The 25,734-nt window shown below is 43.2% G+C and overlaps 1 protein-coding gene across 16 annotated transcripts in view; it reads left to right on the top strand.

Moving 5' to 3' along the window:
• Positions 1-25,734, top strand: part of NEDD4L (NEDD4 like E3 ubiquitin protein ligase) — a 367,577-nt gene that overhangs the window by 189,419 nt on the left and 152,424 nt on the right. For all 16 annotated transcript variants that reach the window (XM_030810341.1, XM_030810348.1, XM_030810349.1 and 13 more), the window contains 2 exons: positions 20,288-20,369; positions 23,778-23,816. In XM_030810341.1, coding sequence (XP_030666201.1) covers positions 20,288-20,369; positions 23,778-23,816 — 121 coding nt within the window. The remainder of the gene's footprint in view (positions 1-20,287; positions 20,370-23,777; positions 23,817-25,734) is intronic.

Here is a 25,734-nt window from a genome sequence, read left to right as displayed (position 1 = left end):
TTTTTAGTTGCACATGGCAGAGCTAGAAAACAAACCAGGGTGTGTCAGACTCCAGAGCGCATGCGCCCTCTGTGATGCCGCTGTGTTACCCTAGATCAAGTCAACCAAGGCGTCCATTAAAAACAAAAAAAAATCTGATCTTTGTCAAATATGCAATTGTTATATTTTTGTTAGAGTCTGCCTCTCCAGTGAGCGATATTAATTTCCTTCAAGCGACTACTCCCAGATTTCACAAAATCAGAAAGCTGCCTACCCTGCAGCCCATATCTGCCTCCACATCCCCACATCAGTCCTCCTTGCTGTGCTTCTTGTCTCTTTAGTTTTTACCATCTTCTAACACTGTGAACTTTAGTAATTTATTCTGGATTGTTTGCTACCTGTCTCTCCTTGGTAAAATGTAGGCTCCACAGAGGTAGAGCGTTTTGTCTGTTTTCTTCCCTGGCATATCTCAGGTGCCTAAAACAACCATGCCAGACATGTAGTGGTGCCAGTGACAATTTGTTGAAGGAAGAAATGGGAGAAAAAAGCAGACCCCGGAGCCTTAGGAGGGTCTGTGTAAGGGAGTCTCCAGGCAGTCTTCCTGGGGATGGCCTGAAGGACCTCATGATACTGATTTTGGTCAGTGTGGAGGCTGTGGTTTCTTCTGAGCTGTCAGTACTTGGAGGTGAGTTGTCTGCAGATCACCTCATCCCACCTTTATGCATTAGTAAAATGGAATCCGCTGAGTGGTTCTTAGGACTGTGTGGTCAGTCTAATTACCAGACGTCCCTGCATGCTCTGTCTAAGGGCTGGAGTCTGCTTTCCTTGCTTCTCTTCTAGAAAGAGGTCTGTCCACAAGGGATTAGCCTCGTGAAGTTCCTACTGTTGTTCATTGACCCAGTGAGTGTTTTACCCACTGTGGGTTTTTCCTACCTAATTGCCCCTCTGGTTTTCAGTGTTCAACATGCTGCAGCTACATGTTCTGCTGTGGTTTTACTTAGCTTAATCCTTTATTAATTGCCTCTTGTTCAAACTCCCTAAGAGCAGATTATCCTTCTCTTTCAGCTTCTGCTCCATTGCTATTGAACCTTTTTTCAGTCGTGACATCAAAAAAATAACCAAGTGTGAGTCTGATAATAGCAAGTAAGGCTATTTTATTTCTATCCGATTTACCCCAAATTTGAGCAGTATTGCACCTTAAAATAATAGAGCTGGCTCTTGCCCAGCATGTGAAAAGTGTATGCTTCATGATAGACAGATATTTTGCAGTATCTACTTGCCATAAATCTCAAGATTTACCCTACCCCACTCCCGCCATTACCCCCATTTCCCATTTGCCTAACCTACCCTAGGGCCATCTCAGTGCCCTGTAAAGCAATCTTTGTTGCAGACCCACTGTGTGACTGGAATGTGATGCACACAAGTGACCAAGGCATGGCCCTGTTCTCAAGGAGCTTCCAGACCAATAGCAGAAATGGACACATAAGTAAACAACTGCACTACTGATAGGCTTCTGCCAACAAGAGTGGAGCTTGAGGGCCAGGAAGCCTTCCCTGAGGGACTGGAGCTTGTTTTAACGTTATGTGCATGCCAGGTGGGGGCAGGACATTTCTAGCAGAGGAGAAAGCATGCTGTGCTCTGAGAACTAAAAGTCATAGTCACTCCACTTGGCGACATGTATAAGGCACATGGAATAGGGCCAGAGCTGGGCAGACCGTGTATGCCACAATAGTTCGTTGTAGGTTACAAAGAACCAGTGCAGAGTGGGTGCGGCATAGGCTATTTGATTAATAATTTGGCTGCATTGACAAGATACGGAAAAGGCGAGGTTGGGACTTTCCGTGAATTTTTTCCTCAAGGTGCTTAATCAGGTTGGGATGGCCGGAGGGGGCCCTCATTTGCTTGCCTGGTGCTCAAGCCTGAGGTCCCGGCCTTTAATAGTCAGGGAGATGTGTGTGGAGGCAGGGTGTGAGCCCCCTCCAAGGAAAGCTGCGGTGTGAAAAGAGGCCCAGGATGAGCGTTGGGGCGTATCCACATACAACTTGATATTCCTAAGGTCTCAGTTCTTTATGGGAGAGCCCATGCACTCTTCCACACTTGGAATTCTTTGCAAAGTGAGTGGTATTTGAGCTTCTTTAGAGTCTTGCTACTCCCACCAGCTGTACTGGCATCACCAGGGAGCTTGTTAGAAATGCAGGTTCTTGAGGCGCAGCTCACACCTACCCAATCAGACTACACTTTAACCAGATCCCAGGCAATCCCTGTGCACGTGAAGTGCTAGAACACTGCTCTGTGGTAAAATGACTTTGCTAACCATGAAAGAGGGTGATTTTTTTCCCTTTTCCTTTGGTATTTTTTGTAGGACCTATTTACCTTTTAGAATTTTTTCAGAATTATAGACTGCAGAATATATACAGTGTCAATGTCATTAGCAATTAATTAGTGATATTTGGCTAGAATACATAGTTGTCTCCACACAAATGCCATTTCTTACACTGAGATGGCACATGCCTGGTTAGGGTTTGGGCTCATCTGTAAGGAGCTGCAGGCAGGCATGCTCCCGGGACATTAGTTGCTCAGGTTTCAAACTGCTGCCCCAGCATAGCGGATGGCACGGTGACAAAGTCCCTGTGCACCCTCACATTGCCTGTGGTGATCTATCACACATTTTGTCCCCTAATGACCTAGCTGGGGGAGAACTCATGTCTCTGTTTGTGCTAATGCTCACTGTATCCCCAAGTGGCAGTACTTAATATAATTGTCATTGTTCTTTAATATTATCTCATTCCACGTCAGCTGCACAAAAATTTGAGATTAATTACAACGAATGTTTTCTCAATCCTTATTGAGAGCTGTTTAATAGTTTATTTGGTATGTGAAGATTCGTATCTAGATTGAGGCTTATACAACTTCATTTAAAGACAGCTTTTTCGGCTGGGCGCGGTGGCTCACGCCTGTAAGCCCAACACTTTGGGAGGCCGAGGCGGGCGGATCATGAGGTCAGGAGATCAAGACTATCCTGGCCAATATGGTGAAACCCCGTCTCTACTAAAAATACAAAAATTAGCTGGGCGTGGTGGTGGGCACCTGTAGTCCCAGCTACTCGGAGGCTGAGGCAAGAGAATCGCTTGAACCCAGGAGGCGGAGGTTGCAGTGAGCCGAAATCGTGCCACTGCATTCCAGCCTGGGCGACAGAGTAAGACTCTGTCTCAAAAAAACAAAACAAACAAACAAAAAAAGGAAAGCTTTTTCAGGTTGGAAAAGTATCAACAGCAGACATGAAAAAGCATGAAAAATGACACTAAGAATGTAAGCAACTGGAAACAAAAATTATAATGGTGCATAGTGAGCTGAAGATCTATATTTAAATGTGAACTCCCCTTTCAGTTTATAAGTGATTACTAACAGCCTCATCAGGGTTTCTGGAATTAAATGTTTTATTATTTCCTCCCAAAGTTAGTCCTCAAACATTAGTATTTCTTGTGTTCTTTTGATTTGAATATTTGTTTTTAACACACAAGCATATCAACTCTATAAGTCAGTTAATATGTTCATGCTTTTAGTTAATGAAAAGTGGCTCATGATTTCAGTTTTTGGTATCAGGTAATGTTGTGGAAGTGAGGTTCACTGTGAAGCTTCTTTTTTTTTTTTTAAATCATTTTGTTGTTTCTTTGAATGTATATGAGCTTATAACTCGAGACGCTATGTGAAATGAGCCTGCGTTTCCTATATTATAGAAAAGAGGAAAATGAAGCAAGTTCAAGAAAATTAGATTTATGTGGAAAATAAATTCTGCATCTAGTTATTCATTATCAGGTATGAGATTACAGGCATGAGCCACTGTGCCTGGTGACCTCATTTGAACTGGATTACCTCTGTGAAGACCCTGTTTCCAAAGAAGGTCAACATTCTGAGGTGCCATTGTCAGGTATGAGATAAACACACTGAGAATACCACATTTTGGCAACTCAGACAAGACTATTTTCCAAACATGTAACCCTGGGAAGAAGGTAACCTATCATAGTGTGTGTTAAGAAGTCAAGCAACCAAGAAATGTTAATTGAAGGCCCGTTTCGTACAAGGTTGCATGGAAAAGACACACTAGCGTAAGACATGGACAGTGGCCCTGAGTGACGTGCAGCCGGTTTAAGCGAATCAAGATTTACATACTTGAAAAGGGACAAACACGTCTGGACATGGTGACTCATACCTGTAATTCCAACACTGTGGGAGGTGGAAGCAGGAGGATCCCTTGAGGCCAGGAGTTCGCAGCCAGCCTGGGCAACATGGGAAAACCCCTGTCTCTACAAAAATTAAAAAAAATAGCCACGTGTGGCAGCATGCCCATAGTCCCAGCTACTCACAGGGGCTGAGGTGGGAGAATTGCTTGAGTCCAGGAGATCCAGGCTGCAGAGATTGCGCCACTGCAGCCTGGGTGGCAGAGCGAGACCCTATCTCAAAAAAAAGAAAAAAGAAAGAAAGAACAGAAAAGGAACAAACAATAGAGACAAGATTCCATGGAAAAGGGAGTGGTCTAAGTATTCAGACTGTAGGAATTCAGAGAGTGGAGAGGCTGGTTATTATGGGGGTGCTCCATCCTGGGGAGATGAGGGAAAGGAGGTGCTGGTGGCTGCCTGGAGCTTGGAAGAATCAAAGATTTCCAAGGGTATGGGGGTAAAGCATGAAGGATGAGTGAATAGACACCAGGGCTGAGCACCCTGAAAACTGTGAAGATACTAGATTGACCTGTTTGGAAAACCAAACAGACGTGGCTGTTATTGACAAGTGGTTTTGTTTTCGTTTTGAGACAGAGTCTCGCTCGGTCGCCCAGGCTGGAGTGCTATGGCTTCATCTTGGCTCCCTGCAACCTCCGCCTCCGAGGTTCAAGCAGTTCCCCTTCCCCAGCCTCCCAAGTAGCTGGGATTACAGGCATGAGCCACCATGCCCGGCTAATTTTTTGTATTTTTAGTAGAGATGGGGCTTCACCATGTTGGCCAGGCTGGTCTCGAACTCCTGAGCTCAGATGATCCACTTGCCTTGGCCTCCCAAGGTGCTGGGATTACAGGCATGAGCCACTGCACCTGGCCAACAAGTGGTTTAAATTGGATTCTCCATTTCCTGCCTAATAGAAAGTCTGAAGCATAGGGCAAAAGTAAAGGAAGGACCCTGTGTTCTGCTGGTTAAATGTAACAGAGGTCTGACTCCGTGGCTATTGTAGGAGAGGTGCATTTTGTTCTATGTAAATTATCTTAATGTGTCCCCTGTGCCTTTACCCCATAATTATTTAGCACTTTTTTCTCCAGGGTCACGGGACAGGGAGAAACATACACCCATAAAACAATGTCATCTAGAGGCAAAAACTTGTAATGCTCAAGCATGTGCCCTGACGAGGTGGGGCAGGGTGTGTAGGAACGGCACTCTACTAATTATTACAGAGCTTGCTCTGCACTCTCTGCAGAAGTCCTTCAATATCCAGTCTAACACACACAGTAACTTAAGAGAGGATTTTTAAAAATCAAAATGCCCTCAGATTTGTATTGGATTTAACCAGGCTGAGATCCCTGAGATCCAAATATAATAATGTGTCCTTTTTGGATGAATCAGACAGACACAAGGAAAAATCTCTAGTGTGTGTCCAGCTTTAGAGGTATAGTAATGGATTCCAGAGTTCACACTGGTGGGCCAGCCAAGACTTTTAATGCTGATGTGGGCTTCATTCTTTCTATAAACCCCCTTTCTTCTTGATAGTGCACGGGCCCAGGGGTTCTAAACATGGGTACCTGCTGTAATTGATCTGCGTAACTGGGGAAAATACACATCCTGTGGCAGCCATGTGTTGGGATATAGGAGCATCACCATAATCTAGCCCTTTTTCTGTTGATTATAGTTTTTTCTTCTGTGATCACACAATTGTTTTATCCACGCTTTAAAAATTTCATTTTAAGAAGTGCAGCACTCAGAATAACAGAAAAGTCAGGTGTCTGGTGGTTTGTTTGCACATTTAATAGACTTAAAGATAAAATCTCTAAACATTTATTTTGCAAGTTGTTTTTCTGAGAGTTGAGGGGAAACTTTTGCCCTTTGGTCTCCCTGAGGAATTCTAGGATTTCACAGGTAGGCATGTGTTTTGGAATGTGGTTGGCAGGGTGGCATGAGGAGGGCACATATTTTAAGCATTCTTAGGGCAGATCCACGATACTTTACCTGCCATTCCAAAGTCCAAAAAGCCCTGAAAACCAAAGACATCTTTGTAGGTTTGTAGGAAATTGATTTGAGAGCAAAACCTGATGTGAACAGATTTGAGAGTATTCTAGGAATCATGTATAACACTTCATTCAATGCTTTGTGCCTCTTGCCACACAGATATTAACATTCACTTATGGGCCCTGCCCCAGCCCCTACTGGGGATGCTATGCAATAATTGGAATTATCAAAATAATAATAATAATAATAATTGGAATAGTCACTGAGTCATTGTATTAGTCCGTTTTCACGCTGCTGATAAAGACATACCCAAGACTGGGTCATTTATAAAGAAAAAGAGGTTTAATGTACTCAGTTCCACATGGCTGGGGAGGCCTCACAATCATGGTAGAAGGCAAAAGGCACATCTTACATGGCGGCAGACGAGAGAAATGAAAGCCAAGGGAAAGGGGAAACCCCGTATAAAATCATCAGATCTCTTGAGACTTATTCACTATCACAGGAATGGGGAAAACTGCCCCCATGATTCAATTATCTCCCACTGGGTCCCTCCCCACAACACGTGGGAATTACAGGAGCTACAATTTAAGATGACGTTGGGTGGGAACACAGCCCAACCATATCAGTCATCTTTCTAAAGTGAGACAAAAAGTCAGAATTCTGTAACACATTTGTTCCCAAGGGTTTCCAAAAAAGGTTGGCTTTAATGGAGTATTAGTTTGCTAGGCCTGCCATGACAAAGCACTATGAACTAGGTGGCTAACAACAGAAATTTATTTTCTATCAGTTTTGGAGTCCAGAAGTCTGAAATTAAGAGTTAGCAGGATTCTGCTGTCTCTGAGCCCTATGGGAATATCCTTTCTGGCTCTTCTAGTTTGTGATGTTTGCCAGCAGTGTTTTGTGTTCCTTGGCCTGTAAATGACCATCTTCTCGTTGTGTCTTCACGTTGTCTTTCCTCTGTGCCTGTTTGTTTCTGTGTCTACCTTTCCCCTGTTCATAAGAACACCAGTCATATTTGATCAGGGCTCAACCTAATGACCTCATTTCTTCCTTCCTTCCTTCCTTCCTTCCTTCCTTCCTTCCTTCCTTCCTTCCTTCCTTCCTTCCTTTTTCTCTTTCTTTCTTTTTCTTTCTTTCTTTTTCTCTCTTCTTTCTCTCTCTCTTTCTTTCCTTCCTTCCTGCCTCCCTCCCTCCCTCCCTTCTTCCTCCCTCCCTCCCTTCTTCCTCCCTCCCTCCCTTCCTTCCTTCTTTCTTTTAAAAATATTTTTTCTTTTTTTTCCCTTCCTTCCTCCCTCCCTTCCCCCTTCTCCATCCCCTTCCTCCCTTTCCCCCTTCCTCCCTCTTCTCTCCCTCCCTCCCTCCTTCCCTCCCTCAGGGTCTTGCTCTGTCACCTAGGCTGGAGTACAGTGGCATGATCATGGCTCACTGCAGCCTCAACCTCCCTGGCCTAAGCAATCCTCTCACCTCAGCCTCTTGAGTAGCTGGGACCATGGGTGTGTGCCACCATGCCTGGCTAAGTTTTAAAAAAAAAAATCATAGAGATAGGGTCTCACTATGTTGCCCAGGCTGGCTTTGAACTCCTGAGCTCAAGGGATCCTCCTATCTCAGCCTCCCAAAGGGGCAAGATTACAGGCATGAGCCATTGTGCCTGGTGACCTCATTTGAACTTGATTACCTCTGTGAAGACCCTGTTTCCAGAGAAGGTCACATTCTGAAATACTGGGGGAACATAGTTCCCCATCTTATAAGATAGAGTATGGGTCAAGACGAGCTGCTCCATTCTTTGTTTGTGTTCAGGCCAGTGCCAAGTTCAAGATCTTTGCCTCAGGGCTTTCCTGGTACCCCTGGGAATGTATATCAGCAGCAGCTGTGTCACTGAATGGGTGTCACCTGGGGGGCTGCCTGTTCAGACATTAGAAGCTGCCACATCCCCTGTTAACTCCACGTGAGGGAGGAATCCCTTCCCTCCGACAATTTTGCCTGTGAGAATCAAGTCAGATTTTGCAGTGAGAACTGAGCTGAGTGTAGAATAAGTTCCCGAGATACTTCTGGCACCGTTGTTACTCCCCCACCGAGAAGCCCAGAATGTTCCCAGGTGTATTCAAAGATTGTACAGGAAGGGCTTAGGACGGTGCTTGGCTCATATAAACACTCAGTGGCAAAGAGGTTGATGCTTAAGTACACAGGAAGTGTTTACCAGTGCACATAATTGTACACCAGTGAGCTCCACCATGCAATTTACCGTCTGTCCGGTACATTGACCCTACGAGGCCCACTCTGTGTGGCACTGCTAACAGGTTTTATTGTTGCTTACTCATTTCAAAAGTGTCTCCCTTGGCTAGACCTTTGTCCTGAGCACTGGACACCCATAGGTGCTCAGCAGCGTCCCTCTCTGCAATGCAAAAGGGATACCGTGTGCCTCTGCATGTCAGCTCTAGTCCTGGCATCCCAGGAGCATACAGTGACAGTGGAAGCGAAGTGCAAGCCGAGTCCTGGGAACCAGTGACTGCCAGAATTAATTAAAAGTAAGCATCTTTTTTTCCCTGGTTAGTTAATCCAGGCTGAATTCCCTGAGTAGTTCCTGCCATGAGAACTTGCTCTCTTTTTTAGTTAGACACAGCTCAGTGTTGCCTCCACTTTGACATCACGTTCATAGTTCCTGTGCTTGGCCAGACTGTTTTCAGTCACAAGGACATAGGTGAGACTGGTCACGGAATTGACTTTCAGGGTTCCAAGGGAATAATTAGTTCAGAAGTCTGTCCCCATACTTGTTTTCCAATGCAATCTGTGTCTCTGTGGGTGTTTTTTTTTTTTTTTTTTTAAGGCTATGTACTTTGTAAATTGGAGATAGAAGGAGCCAATTTATTATAAAAAGAATAAAATATAATTAAACAATTATAAGTATGTCTTTATAGCCAGGTGTGGTGGCTCACATCTGTAATCCCAGCTACTTGGGAGGTTGAGGTAGGAGAATCCCTTGAACCTGGGAGGCAGAGGCTGCAGTGAACCGAGATTGTGCCGCTGCACTCCAGCCTGGGCAAGAGAGTGAGACTCCATCTCAAAAATAAATAAAAATTAAAATAAAAATAAACATACGTCTTTGGCCAAGTGTAGTGGCTCACACCTGTAATCCCAGCAGTTTGGGAGGCAGAGGCAGGAAGATTGCCTGAGGCTAGGAGTTTGAGACCAACCTGGGCAACATAGTAACCTCTTCTCTATAAAAAATTTTTAAAAATTAGCCAGGCATGATGGTGTGTGTCTGTAGTCCCAGCTACTCAGGAGGCTGAGGTGAGAGGATCGCTTGAGCCCAAGAGGTCGAGGCTGCAGTGAGCCATGATCTTGCCACTGCACTCCAGCCCGAGTGACAGAGCAAGACCCTGTCTCAAAAAAAAAAAAAAAAAAAAGAAAATGTTTTAGGAAGTACTGGTTGGGTTAACGTTTCTTCTTCTAACCATGAGGGAAGTAGGTGGGCTGTTCTGGTGACTCACTCAGTGTCCTCCCAGACTCACTCATGAGAAGAAGCATTCACTGACTGACGTGATCTGATCTTGGAATTTTTTTCTTTGCCTCCTGGTCTTCACAGCCGTTCCTTTTCTTTTGCGCATCCATGAAAGGAAGACTCTAAGATCTTCCTTGCCAAGGTTGTTGTAGCAATGAGCGATGATGTCTCTGAGGCACCAGGCACGGTGCTGGCACCCAGAAGCTGCTTAATGATCCTGGAAGTTATGACCAATTGCTCATAGTTTTTCCTATGTTTCAGATCATCCTTAAATTATTGTCATTGGCCAGGCACTGCGGCTAACGCCTGTAATCCCAGCACCTTGGGAGGCCAAGGGGGGCGGATCACCTAAGGTCAGGAGTTCAAGACTAGCCTGACCAACATGGAGAAACCCCGTCTCTACTAAAAATACAAAATTATCCTGGCGTGGTGGTGCATGACTGTAATCTCAGCTACTCGGGAGGCTGAGGCAGGAGAATAGCTTGAACCTGGGAGGTGGAGGTTGCGGTGAGCCAAGATCGTGCCGTTGCACTCCAACCTGGGCACCAAGAGCGAAACTCCATCTCAAATAATAATAATAACAACAACAACAATAATAATTGTGATTTATCAGCTTGAGCTCTTCATATATATATCGCCAACTTTCACAAAGGCAAAATCTGCATTAGAAACACTATTGTCTGAGTTTGGTTCCTCTGGAGGAGGGGTAGACGGCCTCTTTGTGGGCAGAGTCTATGTCTGTTTACCTCTATTCCCCACCCCCCACTTTGGTGCCCACCACAGTCCCTTGTGTGTGGTGGATGCTCCTTGACTATCTGAGGAATAAAATCAATTGTGAAACAGTTTCCAAAAAGGGAACAGTTTTTGTTTCCCCGTTTCCTTATAGCCTTATGAGTTGCTATCTCTCTTGGCTCTATTATTAATAGCATAAAAGAAAGAGCTGTTTTCTTAACCTCTGGTAGTTGCACATATATGGGGAAAAGGCATAAGAGAATATGCTGGCAATAAAGACAAGTCACAGATTGTCATTTTCTTTGGTGACTGAGTGGATATTTCAGTAATTTATAGGTGAAAGCTTCCTTTTTGTGACTTCCACTGAACAACATTTTTACTAGCCAAAGATAAGGGAACAAAATTTTTTAACAAACTAGTTAAGCTTAAATATTTAAATATTTTTACTAGTCACCACATATTAATAAAATAAATATTTTTATTAGCACATTTTTTATTAGTCAACACATGTATACACAGCTCTGATGATCTCTATGTAGATGCCTATATAGATAGCTATATAGATATCATCAGAGCTGTGTATATATGTGTTAGAGATAGATGCACATACAGTTGCCCCCTGGCTCCCAGGGGTCTCTGTGACCCAAGGTTGGGACCCTCAAGTGACTAGTTATGGATGGCAAGGGCGGCCGCAAGGCCAGAGTTGGTCCTGGCTAGAGATTTCCAGACTCGAGTGGCTGGGAAGGTTTTAGAATGCAGGTAAACCACTAGTTGCTCCAAACAACAAAACCATCATAATGGAAGTATCCAAAAGTGTGTTCTTCCGGCAGCTTCAGAGACTATGCCTAAGCAATAAAGGTTTAATGTCTTTTTTAGCTGCTTAGGTGAAGAATGCATTTGACTGTAATCTAACCCATTAATCTCTTACATTTGCTGGAAAATTGTACATATTTAAGAGTAGTGGCTCATTGCTAGTATTGGTGATGAGTGATATCTTTTAAAATATGCTTCATGCCTTTCAGTAAATCTTGGGCTGAAAGATACGTACATTTTGTTTTCAAAATTTTTCAGTAGTCATGTATTTAAGTCAATTTTCTGGGCAAACAGAATATTTGAAGCCCCTTAGGGTTTGTTATTGAGATGTAGGCTGGCCATGAAATTACACGGTTCAGTACCTCACTGAAGTGTATATGTAACTATTATTAGTTTTTTGATAACTTTTTTATACTTATAAAGGTAGTACTTGCTTACAGTAGAAACTTAATAAAAACCATAAATGACAAAATAAACAATTTGTGAACATCATATAGAGAGAATGACTATTAACATTTTAGCCTTTTCCTTACTTTCATATATATATATATGTATATTTGAATTAGTCACATTTTTAGATCCTGTTTATTCCTTAATGTTATACCATTATTTTCTCTCATTTTAAAATATTATCAGAAAATATGATTTTAGTGGTTTATAATATTCTAGTATATGATTGTACCATAATTTATTTAATTGCTTCCCAATTATTGGACTGGAAGTTTGCTTCTAATTTTTTCTTATTATATATGATGCTGTAATGAGTATCTTTTACCAGTAAATATTTACCTGCCTCTCTGATTACTTCTTTGGGATTAATCCTTAGAAATAAATTTGATGAATCAAAGGGCATCAACCCTTTGAATGCTTCTGATATTTCTGCCACGTTGTTTCCCAGAAAGATATAATAATTATTCCTTCCAGTAGTAGAGTATTAAATGTCTGCCTCTCTTCAGAAAGTATTACCTTTTTTCAATCTTTGACAGTTTGTTAGATAAAAACTTCAGTTTCAGTATTATTGCATGTATTCATGGTATTTTTCCTCTCACACATTCTAGATTTTTTTCTATATTGTTTATAAATGTTTTATAAGTGTTATTACTTTATTGAGGGTATAAGTTATTATGTAGCACTTGATGGTAACAGTAAAAATGGAAAAGAATGAGGAAACCTTCAACAAAACAAGTTGTCATTAACAAAACGGGTTTTGCAATGCAACTTTCTGTTGGTTAGCTAAATCTTTAGTGTGTCAGGTAGTCGAAAGAAATTTGCTGTATGGTGCTGTGAAATATGCTGCATCCATGAGCTCTCTGCTCTTTGCCCATAGAGAGCAAAGACATTTTTGCAAGCTGTCCCAGTGCCATGTTGAGCGTCTTCCTTTTACAGCAAAGAATTATTGCTTCCTTTGGTTAAGGTTGGGACGCCCCTCAGGAGGCACACTTGAAAAATGAAGACGTTTCTCGTTGTTCTTCTGATACCCAAGTATCTTGGAAGAACACCTCTATAGCAGGTAGACAAGGCAGGTGTCATTGCAATCTGGCTGCAGACTGAATGTAATCCCCCTTGACATTTTGCCCCTTGGAGGCAACTCCTGCCCTCCCCTCTCCCCTTACAACCCTGCCCCCTTAAAATATATGGAGCTCAGCAAAGACTATTTATTCTGATAAAAATGAGCAAATAATAGGTGTGAAAGAACATGGAACACTTCAGTGAATCAAATGGAGAGGATTAAGCATTGCCCCAATAATGATCGGTCAGGATGACTGTCCTTGTGGAGTGTGTCCCAGAAGGGTTGAGCAATGGAGCAAACCCAGAAAATCTCATTCTCAACTCTCCCTGACAGATGACCTCGTCTGCACTGCCTTTTGCTTCATGGTGATGAAGGTGGAACAAGACCCTTGAATAAGATTTCCCTCTCTGAATTCTTTAAACCCACTTGAGATCAGTGCAGGCCTGCAGTCTCTCTAATAGAACTGGAGCAGAGGCCCAGAAGAGAGAACTGAATTTTCAGCACTGGATTCTATGTTGAGAATGAAAGAGACAATAATTGAAAAGCTTTTCTCTTGGAAATTTTGCAAAATCAGAGTGGATTTTTGACCAGGATTTCTTGGTGACCTCTCCTGAGAGAGCAGGTGCCTGAGGATTTCCTGCTGAGTATCTTGGCATCTGTCAGACTCCTTATGACTTCATTTTAGTTCAGGGAGTCTGTTTCCTAGCCCTTGATTTCATGCACAGTTCCTGGCATGTCTCATATATCTAAGGTGATGTCACCCTTGTATTTTTTTTCATATGTAATCTTTTATGTGACAGTGAGGTGTCTTACTTGTGAGTGAACAGCTAGAACCTCCCAAGTGGTTTTTCTTTTGGATTTTGTTTACTCAGTGAAAAATACTGAGGAACCTGAGATCCTTCAGGGTGCATTTGGGTGTCTGCCCAACCTTGACGTGGATTTGGAGGCCAGGCTCAATGCTCAAACTTCTTGTTGGAATAGCACTAAATCATCAGGATCCCATGAGGACAGACAGTTCAGGCCGTCATTATTTGGTAGGCCCTTGCACACTTACACACAAATGCATCATTATGAAATGGAGCAGAAGATTCTAGGGCCCCGTGTGTAATGGCATAATTTGTAAAGAGGCCCGAGGCCTGGAGCTGGCATGGATTCCCTCTCCTCCTAACCCACCTACCTGCTACATTCAGTTGGCCACCTTGTTCTTTTGAGTCCACCTTTGGATGAGTAGTCAGTCTTTTCTGATTTTTGCCACCTCTGCATTCAAAGCTTTCTTATTCTTTGGCGCAGAGGCCTTCCAATGGGTCTCACTGCCTGCTGTCTTATCTCCTTCTAATGAATATGATCATGATTTTTCTGTATTTAGACAACTCCACGATGAGGAGGATGATGGCAGCAGCTAACATGTATGTATGTATGTATGTATGTATGTATGTATGTATGTATGTATTTAGAGACAGATTCTGACTCTGTCACCCAGGTGCAGTGGTGCAATCTTGGCTCACTGCAACCTCCGCCTCCTGGATTCAAGCGATTCTCATGCCTCAGCTCCCCGAGTAGCTGGGACTACAGATGCACACCACCACACCCAGCTAATTTTTGTATTTTTAGTAGAGACGAGATTTTACCATGTTGTTCAGGCTAGTCCGGAATTCCTGACCTCGAGTGATCTGCCCACCCCGGCCTTCCAAAGTGCTGAGATTACAGGCGCCTGCCTCCATGCCCAGCCAGCAGCTAACATTTATTAAGTGCTCACTATACTCCTGTCAAGCACTATTATAATTTGTCTTTCTAACAGCCTTTTTATAAGGGAAGTGCTACTATTATACCCATTACATAGATGGTAAAACTGAGGCACAGAGGCTATGTAAGTTTCCCAAAGTCATGTACTAGTTGATGAAGACCCAGGGTTTGAGCTCTGCAGGAATGGCCGACTCCTTATGGTTTGAGCCTGGGCTCCCTCTCCAGCTCCCTTTTCTCCCTGAGCCCTCCTGACTGCAGCCATGTCAGACTTTTTAATGTTCGGAACCCCAGCTCCAGCCTATCACTGGACCTCTGCCTGTGATCTTTCCACCTCTTGCCTCCCGGTTCTATGTGTGCCTTCAGACTCCATCTGGCAGTGGTATCTGGATGGACCAGTGCATAGAAATCACATGAGACACTCAATAAATGTAGACTCCTAGGTCCTGACCCTGGAGATTCTGATTAGCAGGTCTGGGGTGGGGCCAGGTACCCGGATTTGCACGGGAAGTCAGGGACCACTGCTGCTGACTACTGTTTTCCCGGGTGCTTGGCACACTCTGTCACAATGATGTTTTCATTTCTCTGTGCTCCATTCAAATGGGTAGGGACAGTGCCTTTTGTTTCTGGAACCTGTCTCATTTCTTGGCATATAGTAGGCATTCAGGAAATAGAAGGTTGCTTGAATCCTAGTACCAGTTACTGTCCCTTGTAAAGGCTGAAAGGTAGAATGTGATGTCTGAGCAGCTTCACTAAGCAGAGAAAACAAAAAGTTTGCAAAATAGAATTTGCCTTCTAATCTACGTGTTCTTGCACAGCATTGAGCTTCCTAGAGAGTCATATTCATGCTAGCCCTGAGTTGTATCAACAGTAGCCACTAGAATGGTAACTTGATGCCAAGAGTGAATTCTGGTGAGCTTCATTGTGAGTAAGATTCCCAGTTTGATCATTTCTACCCAGATCCCCTGGGACCTCCACACTGTATGAATAATGCGGAGGCGTGGAATATGTAGCATGCTGCAGTTGGCTGGCACCCAGTGTGTACTGTGAGGTAATCAGTGTCAAATCAGTCATTGTAGCAGGAGTTGGGAGTCAAAAGGAGCAACAGAGAACCTCACACGTCTCCTAAGAGAGGAAGCAAAGAACAGTTACCTTGGCTGTCATTTATGGGGCATTTGTATTGTACGTTTGGAATGGTACTGGGTACTAGTGTGTCCGGAATTAGTGGGTTCTTGGTCTCACTGACTTTAAGAATGAAGCCGCGGACCCTCGCGGTGAGTGTTGCAGCTCTTAAGGTGGCGCATCTGGAGTTTGTTCCTTCTGATGTTCAGAGTTTCTTCCTTCTGGTGGGTTCGTGGTCTCGCTGGCTCAGGAGTGAAGCTGCAGACCTTCGCGGTGAGTGTTACAGCTCATAAAAGCAGTGTGGGCCCAAAGAGTGAGCAGTAGCAAGATTTATTGCAAAGAGCGAAAGAACAAAGCTCCCACAGTGTGGAAGGGGACCTGAGCAGGTTGCCACTGCTGGCTCGGGCAGCCTGCTTTTATTCTGTTATCTGGCCCCACCCACGTCCTGCTGATTGGTAGAGCCAAGTGGTCTGTTTTGACAGGGCGCTGATTGGTGCGTTTACAATCCCTGAGCTAGACATAAAGGTTCTCCATGTCCCCATCAGATCAGTTAGATACAGAGTATCCACACAAAGGTTCTCCAAGGCCCCACCAGAGCAGCTAGATACAGAGTGTCGATTGGTGCACTCACAAACCCTGAGCTAGACACGGGGTGCTGATTGGTGTGTTCACAAACCTTGAGCTAGATACAGAGTGCTGATCAGTGTATTTACAATCCTTGAGCTAGACATAAAGGTTCTCCAAGGCCCCACCAGAGCAGCTAGATACAGAGTGTCGATTGGTGCATTCACAGACCCTGAGCTAGACACAGGGTGCTGATTGGTGTATTTACAATCCCTGAGCTAGACACAGGGTGCTGATTGGTGTATTTACAATCCCTGAGCTAGACATAAAGGTTCTCCACATCTCCACCAGACTCAGGAGCCCAGCTGGCTTCACCCAGTGGATCCTGCACCGGGGCTGCAGGTGGAGCTGGCTGCCAGTCCCACGCGATGTGCTCGCACTCCTCAGCCTTTGGGTGGTCGATGGGACTGGGCACCGTGGAGCACGGGGTGGCGCTCGTCGGGGAGGCTCAGGCCGCACAGGAGCCCATGGAGGGGGTGGGAGGCTCAGGCATGGCGGGCTGCAGGTCCCAAGCCCTGCCCCATGGGAAGGTAGCTAAGGCCTGGTGAGAAATTGAGTGCAGCGCCGGTGGGCTGGCACTGCTGGGGTCCCAGTACACCCTCCGCAGCCACTGGCCTGGGTGCTAAGCCCCCCATTGCCTGGGGCCAGCAGGGCCGGCCGGCTGCTCAGAGTGAGGGGCCCGCCAAGCCCATGCCCACCCGGAACTCCAGCTGGCCCGCAAGCGCCGCGCGCAGCCCCGGTTCCCGCTCACGCCTCTCCCTCCACACGTCCCCCTCCACACCTCCCCCTCCACACCTCCCTGCAAGCAGAGAGAGCCGGCTCCCACCTTGGCCAGCCCAGAAAGGGGCTCCCACAGTGCAGTGGTGGGCTGAAGGGCTCCTCAAGTGCCGCCAAAGTGGGAGCCCAGGCAGAGGAGGCACCAAGAGCAAGCGAGGGCTGTGAGGACTGTCAGCACACTGTCACCTCTCACTAGTATTAAGACATGATTTTCTCTGGTCTTTGCAAAAACTGCCTGAGTTAGGAATTGTCATTCCCATTTCATTCATGAGCAGGCTGAAGTTAAGAATGTTTAAGTACTAGCTGAAAGGGAGGAGGAGCCTGAGAGCAATCTGGGCACCCATTTTCCCTCTCCTCTTATTTATGAATGAATGAATGAGACAGGGTCTCACTCTGTCTGGGTCTCACTCTGTTGCCCATCCTGGAATGCAGTGGCATGATGTCGGCTCACTGCAGCCTCCACCTCCCAGGCTCAAGCAAACCTCCCACCTCAGCCTCTGTGGTGGCTTTGACTACAGGTGCATGCCACCACATGCAGCTACATTTTTTTGTACTTTTTTGTAGAGATGGGGTTTCGCCATGTTGCCCAGGCTGGTCTTGAACCCCTGGGCTCAAGCAGTCAGCCTGCCTCAGCCTCCCAAATGGGTGGGACTACAGGCGTGAGCCACTGCACCTAACCCTCTCCTTCCCTTGAGCTTACATCTTACTGTCCTGTAGCCAGCTCCAAGACACTGGCCTTTGGTTCTTCAGGCTGAACTTTCAGGAAGTTTCTTAGTCAATCTTTCATACAGTTGATCATACCTTGGTACCTACCTGGGTGAGCACTCAAGATGTTACATATTCCCACCTGACTTCTTTATTACTGCTCGAAGATATGGTGTCCCACACCTAAGTATCCCACCCACAGTCCCCAGCTGCATGTGTCAATTATTGTGAGCTATTCAAGGGATACAGACTGAGGTAAATGAACCACGAGTGGAAGAATGTGGATGTTCTATTACAGGAAATGCTTAGCTCTTTATTGCAGTTATATAATAGCCGGCAATCATGATAGCTGAGGGGCATAAAAATGAGACATAGCAGCAGAGTTTATGGTATTCTTTATAACTGTGGATTCTGTATGTGCATGTGTGTGCACCTGTGTTCTGCATGCATCTCCATGGCACATTCTCTGGAGGTAACATGATCATCAGGCCTTGAGCTCTTTTATAAGCAATAGATTGTGGCTGGAAATTGAAAATTCAGTTTCTGTAGCTAGAAAATACTCTTTTCAAATGCCATCTAGAACAGTAGTTCTCTGAGTGTGGTTCCTGGTTCAGGAGCCTTGGCATCACTGGGAACGTGTTAGGAATGCAGATTCTTGGGTTCTACCCCAGACTGAATTCAGATTTCGGAGTGGGGCCCAGTTATCTGTGTTTTAATCACCCCCTCCCCCAGGTGAATCTGATATGCTGAAGCCTGAGCCTCACTCCCCTGGAAAGTGACGCCTGATTCATCTGCCAGCCCATGGGCACCCATTAGGAAGATGCTTATGGAACCTTTGACCTGGGCTAGGTGCCGGCTCTTGATCCATCTTTTTCTAAGGCTGAGGGTGTCCATAGAAGGAGAAGTAGGGGCATCCGCTTAGATGTTATTTAACCAAATAAAGGTTTACAGTTTACAGAAAAGAGGCGAGATTAACTAATACCTTCCAAACCATAATGTTAAAAATAAAAAATATTTACTCATAATGGAGTATAACTGAACAAATCGTGTTGCTAATTTTTTTAGGAGATGTTTTGTAGCTTCCATTAAGATACATCTTATGGGCAATAAATACGTGTTCACACACACGTGTACTAACAATATTTTTCAGACTTTTGATTTGTTTTTTAGATATTGAGTATAGCCTTGTTACTACCAAACTTTTATCATACTTCCTTGTGAAAGGATTTCATGGCATATTTATTATTTGAAATATCAAATAGAAATCAGTACAGTCTCAGCATTTTAAGATACTTGATGTAATCTTTGGAAATATCTTAGACATTGCAAAATAAGGGTTAATAGTCATAGTATAGCCACTAACGGGCAGTTCTCAAATTACATAAAGTTAATCTGATGAATTGATAGCAATCAGTTTTGGCTATAGATAACTAGAAAAGTGAGAATTTAGAGATCGAATACATGAGCGCCCTTTTTATGATTTTCAGGATCTCAAGTATGAAACAAAATAAATTCTTCTATACCCTAAATTCGTGCAAAGTGATATTTTGATTAGGTTTGAGCTACCCCAGGGCTAGCAATACTTGAAAGTGTGACTAGACTTAACCTCTTAGTAGATAGTCCACAGTAAGTAATACTTTGAAATACACATCTTGCTAAAAGTTCCTTTCCCAAGGAAATAATGATTAAATATAATGTGATGTGTATAAGGAATTCTGGGACTTGTAGTCAGGAAACCCGAACTTTAATCTAGACTACTCAAATTTATAACTTTAGGCAAATCTCTCTTGACTTTCTAGGCTTTAGTTTTCTAGGGTTTTGTTTTTTGTTTTTGTTTTTGTTTTTGTTTTTGTTTGGTGGGGGGGTGTTGAGACAGAGTCTTGCTCTGAAGCCCAGGCTGGAGTGCATTAGCGTGATCTTGTCTCGCCGCAACCTCTGTCTCCAGGGTTCAAGCAATTCTTCTGCCTCAGCCTCCTCAGTAGCTGGGATTACAGGCAGCTGCCACCATGCCCAGCTAATTTTTGTATTTTTAGTAGAGACGGGGTTTTACCAGGTTGGCCAGGCTGGTCTCAAACTCGTGACCTCAGGTGATCCACCCGCCTCTGCCTCTGAAAGTGCTGGGATTACAGGTGTGAGCCACCTCACCCAGCCTTGATTTGGTTTTTAATCTGTAAAATGGTAGGTGTGGGGTCACATGAACAATGGCTCTTTTACCTCCACTAATTACCTAGACGCTAGAAATAAGAATATGGATAAGACCTAAACCAAATTTTCTAGCTGAATTTTGTAAAGTCTGAAGAAAATCTGTGTGCCTTTTAATCTTTCTTGTAATCTTTTCAGACTCTGTCTTGAAAATTATATATATTTTTAGCTTCTAAGTAAACATTATTGGCACTGGTTTTGATAGGAACTTTACTCCAAGTGTATTGACTTAGTAGATATGTTAAAAAGGTTATTGCTTACTTTGTGGAAATAATACAAGCTGAGACTTTAACTGATATTTGCATTTTCATTTAGGTTCCACTGTTTTCTCTTTTCAATGAAAAGTATAATCCTATTAAATCTGAAATATTTTCTTACAGTGATCCGTACGTGAAACTTTCATTGTACGTAGCGGATGAGAATAGAGAACTTGCTTTGGTCCAGACAAAAACAATTAAAAAGGTAGGTGTCGATCTTTAACCAAACGTCATTTAAGTCATAATTTAAGCCAATTATGCACAGTCATGTGCTGCGTAACGCCTTTTTGGTCGAGGATGGACTACTTACACAGTGATAGTCCCATGAGATTATAATGGAGCTGCCATATACTAGTGCATCACTTCTTATCTTTTTTTTTTTTTTGAGATGGGGTCTCACTCTGTCGCCCAGGCTGGAGTGCAATGGCGCGTTCTCAGCTCACTGCAACCTCTGCCTCCTGGGTTCAAGTGATTCTCCTGCCTCAGCCTCCCGAATAGCAGGGATTCCAGGCACCCGCCACCATGCCTGGCTATTTTTTTTTTTTTTTTTTTTTTTTTTGTATTTTTAGTAGAGACGGAGTTTCACCATGTTGGCCAGACTGGCCTTGAACTCCTGACCTCAGGTGATCCACCCATCTTGGCCTCCCAAAGTGCTGGGACTACTGGTGTGAGCCACTGTGCCCAACCCACTTTTTGTCTTTTATACTGTATTTTCATTTTAAGCATCTTTCAGTATTAAATCTAGAAGTTTTCCAAGACTTTTCAGTACTAACCCAAGATAGTGATTCAGGTTTTTACTTAAATGCCTACAAAAACAGTATCCTGAAAATGTCATAAGTTGTAACATTTTTTCTTGCACAGAATACAGCAAAAACAAGGATTTGTTTTTGTCTTTGTATGTTTCACAAAGAAACTTAAAGTAATTTAAAATACATTTAATGAAATGGAGCTGTTTGTGGAATTGGTAGGCACACAAGGAATAGTTTAACTTGAAACAATTATTTCTAAAGGAAGCAAAATACTTGGTTAGCTACATGGAAATAGAGAAAATATATTAATAATAAAGCTATAAATGTATGTATATATCTTATTTTCCTAATTTTTATGTACATGATTTCATTAAAAATTTGTTCCCATAAGTATGTCTTTTAGTTATTTATTTATTTAGTTTTAGACAGAGTGTCACTCTGTCACCCAGGCTGGAGTGCAGTGGCATAATCTCGGCTCACTGCAACCTTTGCCTCCCGGGTTCAAGTGATTGTCCTGCCTCAGCTTCCTGAGTAGCTGGGATTACAAGTGTGCACCACTATGCCCAGCTAATTTTTGTATTTTTAGTAGACGTGGGATTTTGCCATGTTGACCAGGCTGGTCTGGAACTGCTGACCTCAGGTGATCCACCCGCCTTAGCCTCCCAAAGTGCTGGGAATACAGACGTGAGCCACAGTGCCTGGCCAATAAGTATGTCTTAATTTGCCTATCTCCATGTATTTATAGACATATGTAATAATATATATATATATGTAAATATTTTTTACCCTATATTTGGAGGCTTTATTGAAGATGCATGTTCTCTATTAAAAATACTTGGCTGGGTGCGGTGGCTCATGGCTGTAGTTCTAGCACTTTTGGAGGCCGAGGCTGGCAGATCAATTGAGCCCAGGAGGTTAAGGTTGCAGTGAGCCATAATCATGCCACTGCACTCCAGCCTGGGTGACAGAATGAGAACCTGTCTAAAAAAAAAAACCCAAAAACCAAAACAAACCCCTTTCATCTGTGCTTTAGTATTATTTATGGGTTACTATGATTTTTTTCCTTACCTCCTTTAGAGGCGGGTGCTTAGATAGTCTAACACTTTGCTGAACATTTTCTGGACAGCATGAGTGCTTTAAAAAATTGTAACTGTCTTGCTGCCATGCAGGCACCCAGGATGCAGCCAGGTCCTTTTGTGTAAGGAACCATAACTGCAGCGTGTCCTCCACTTGGCATTGGGACTGGCATTAAAAATCTGTTTTGCAAACAGGAGCCAGTATTTTGATTAGCAGGGAGGATGCCTGTGAGGGACGGAGGCCATTGTTCCCTGTGTTAGGCATTGTTGCTGGTTCAGTTTCTAGGCGAGTGGGGGCTGTCTAGAAGGCTCACCAGGAAGGCAGCTGGGAAACTTGGTCGCCTGCTGGATGTGGAGCCAGGACCAAAGCCGGTGACTGGGGCTATTGCAATGTATTTCCTTCCAAAGGGAGGTCCTCCTTCTCCCTCCCTTTCCACGGTCGAGGGAGTAGCTCTGTAGCTGGGTTTGCTCTCCTTCTCCTGCTGCCCGCCTCCTGGTTCGTATGCCTCTGCTGCGTTCCGGTGCGAGAACTGCCGTCATCCTCCTCTCCTTGCGGTGTTGTGACTGGTTCTTCGTTCGTTTTGTACTCTCATGTCTTGTTGCTTTCCTCGCCTGTCATTTCCCATGTGCATTTCCATGAAGCTGCCCTCGGGGACTGCAGCCAGAGGCAGGCCAGGCCTGCTGCTCCACTCCCCTCCCCTCGCTCATTACCATCCTTGGCTTCATTCACATGGGAGAAAAGTATGAACCCCATTATTTAGGATTGAATTCACTGTGGAGTTGTGGGTGGGGAAAGTGCTGAATTTTTTAAAACGCCGGTTCAGTGTTGTGTGTGCTCTGTGTTTCCTATTTTTATGTTGCACTCTATTGATTTTTTTTCGTCTCCCTGAACTGATCTATTAAAGGAAATAGATTGATAAAGATACGTATCATTTGGACTAAAAATATCTGTCGCTGTTGGTGAAGTGATGATTTTTCAGTCTCCAGTTTTTACATACAATTTTTAAGAGCTGTGTTTAAGAGGCTTATGCATGTGCAGATGCATGAACACACATGTACAGTCTTCCTTCCTAGAACATGCTTCCTCTTAGTTTTGGGGGATATCTGGCAGTCCTTTCTTCCATGCTGAGGACAAAGGTATCCTTGCCATCTCCTTGTGAGATGTATATTTAAGTAGATTGATAGAAAGATGAACAGATAGATGAATGGAGAGGAAGACTGAAGGATAAGTAGGCAAGTATTTTTTTAACCTGGTTATTTTTGGAGAAAAAAATAATTCACTTTTGGTTTATATTTGGTCTTTTTTTGATGTTGTTATAAAATCTGATCCTCAGTATTGCTCTCTATAAAATGTTAAGATTTCAATATTTATATAAACAATGAACACATTCCACTTTACCCCATCTGCTTCATTACTCTGCAAAACAGATTTGTAGCAGGTAGAGGGAAGTCAACAAAGTTCATTTCCTTCTTGGTAGAATAATCATATCAATGCTAATTTCTTGAAGGAATTTTTTATATTTTCACGATGACTCTTTCCAGGCCTCTATTGTTTTTCCTTCTGGTGATAGAAGCAGTTTAAGGTTTCATATCTATGAAGCATCTGTTTCATAAATACATTCCCTCCCCCTCCAGTTTGGTTTATACGCTAGTCTCAAAATTGACTAAATGCTTCTCTTAGCTTTTTTTAATCAAAAAAATGTTTAAGCAAATATGTAGACTGTATTGTACTAGTAACTGCTAATGTTTGAAAGACTAAAAGATACTACAAGATAATTTCTCTTCCAGACGCTGAACCCAAAATGGAATGAAGAATTTTATTTCAGGGTAAGTTTTTCGTTGTTTGGTAATAATTGTTATTGATGCGTCTAGGTCGATTATCACAGTCAATTCATCTTGAGGAAAAGCTCTTAAATTTTTAACGAGAAATTCCTTTTAGGATGAAAAATAGGTAGCCTCCTAATGTGTCCCAAATTTTGAAAGACTAGAAGTGTAGTGGTCACAGAATCCGGACTTGTTTCATTGGGGAGTGTTTTGGAGAAGTCAAAAGAAAATTATCCAAACACCATGTTTCATCTTTTGAATTCAAACCTTTCTTTAAGAAATAAGATAAAATATCATTTATGAGAATGGTTTAATTCTATGAGACGGGTTACAAAATATTTTAGAGAGAGTAAAACAGTAGAGGCAACATGATTAAAAAGAAACATACAAATTACCAATTATGTTCTAGTTAGGGAGGAAAATTTTGGTAACTGAAATACTGAGTGCATATATATGTGTATAATATAAAATTACTTCTGGTATCTAAATACAACGAAATTAGGTAAGATTTCCTCAACCTTTTATATTTAATACTTAGAATAGCTATATGTCGAAATGACTGAAATGTGTGAATTAGCAGAGATTTCTGCTTATTGAGCATTTGTGGTTGTTGCTGTGTTTTACTACTGACATTTTGGAAATATTAGACTGCTCAGCTATTTAATTGAAAGAAAAGGCTTTCTCTTCAAAATGAAGGTATCTTAATTGTATAGCTGTGATATTAAAAACTGCTTACCTCCAGAAATAATCCAGGTCTTCTGATTAGTGCAGATTTCCAAAGGCCAGTATTGCCATGGAATATAATTGCCCATTATAATTGGTCCTGATTTCTTCCTCTCAATCGCAATAGTATTTTTTGTGCTCCAAACTTGGACTACTACATACAGCATCTGCTTTCCATTATGCTCAGAGCTGAAATATGGCACTGATATTTTCATACTTGGTGAAAACCTATGTACAGCCTCCACCAGATGTATTTGAAATTACCCTGTGGAGGACTGAAAAGCTAATAGGAGCTGATAGATGCTGTTGGCCTTTAGTTAACTCTGAAATACAGCTTTCCACTTGGGAACCTCCAAAGTGTTTAGACTCCTTTCAGTGGAACACTGGCCACAATTATGCAAATGTTAGTACATCTCATACTTTTTTCAGCTAATCTTGGCAGTAGGCACATTTAAGTTCTATTTTTGTTAGTTTTTCTTAAGGTTTTTTTTGTTTGTTTGGTTTTATTTTTTGAGATGGAGTCTCACTCTGTCACCAGGCTGGAGTGCAGTGGCGCAATCTCAGCTCACTGCAACCTCTGCCTCCCAGGTTCAAGTGATTTTCCTGCCTCAACCTCCTGAGTAGCTGGGACTATAGGCCCATACCACCACGCCAGGCTAATTTTTGTATTTTTAGTAGAGACGAGGTTTCACCATGTTGGCCAGGATGGTCTCAATCTCCTGACCTCGTGATCTGCCCGCCTTGGCCTCCCAAAGTGCTGGGATTACAGGTTCTTAAAGTCTTTATATTTATTCATTTTACAAATCTTTATTGAGTGCCTATTATGTGCCAGCTCCTGCCTGTAGCCTGTGGTTGCATTGGTAAGCAGTGTGAGCCTTCATAGAACTTCTAAACAGACAGGAAACCCTGTCTGCTTGTTCTGTCACTAGGCTGCAGACAGACCACGGGACCAGAAGCACAAGTTGAGCTCTCTGTGCTTGTATGGTCAAGTGTTATTTCATGCATTCCCCACCATGAAGCAGCCAGGGCCTAGATCACCTCTCTGGCTTTACCATTTAGAGCCTTTGTGACTCTGGAAAGGCCACCTGAGGACTCTCAATCTCCCTGGGATCCTTATCTCTCACATAGGAGAGAGAATCCTTACCTGGAAGGGTTGTTTCAAGGATTTGCATGCGATGATGTAAATGAGAACATGTAG

Source organism: Nomascus leucogenys, chromosome 4 (genome assembly GCF_006542625.1).
Source record: "Nomascus leucogenys isolate Asia chromosome 4, Asia_NLE_v1, whole genome shotgun sequence".
In the NCBI taxonomy this organism is placed as follows: Eukaryota; Metazoa; Chordata; class Mammalia; order Primates; family Hylobatidae; genus Nomascus; species Nomascus leucogenys.
Note: the sequence above shows the minus strand (reverse complement) of the source record. Positions and strands in the feature narration are given on the sequence as shown.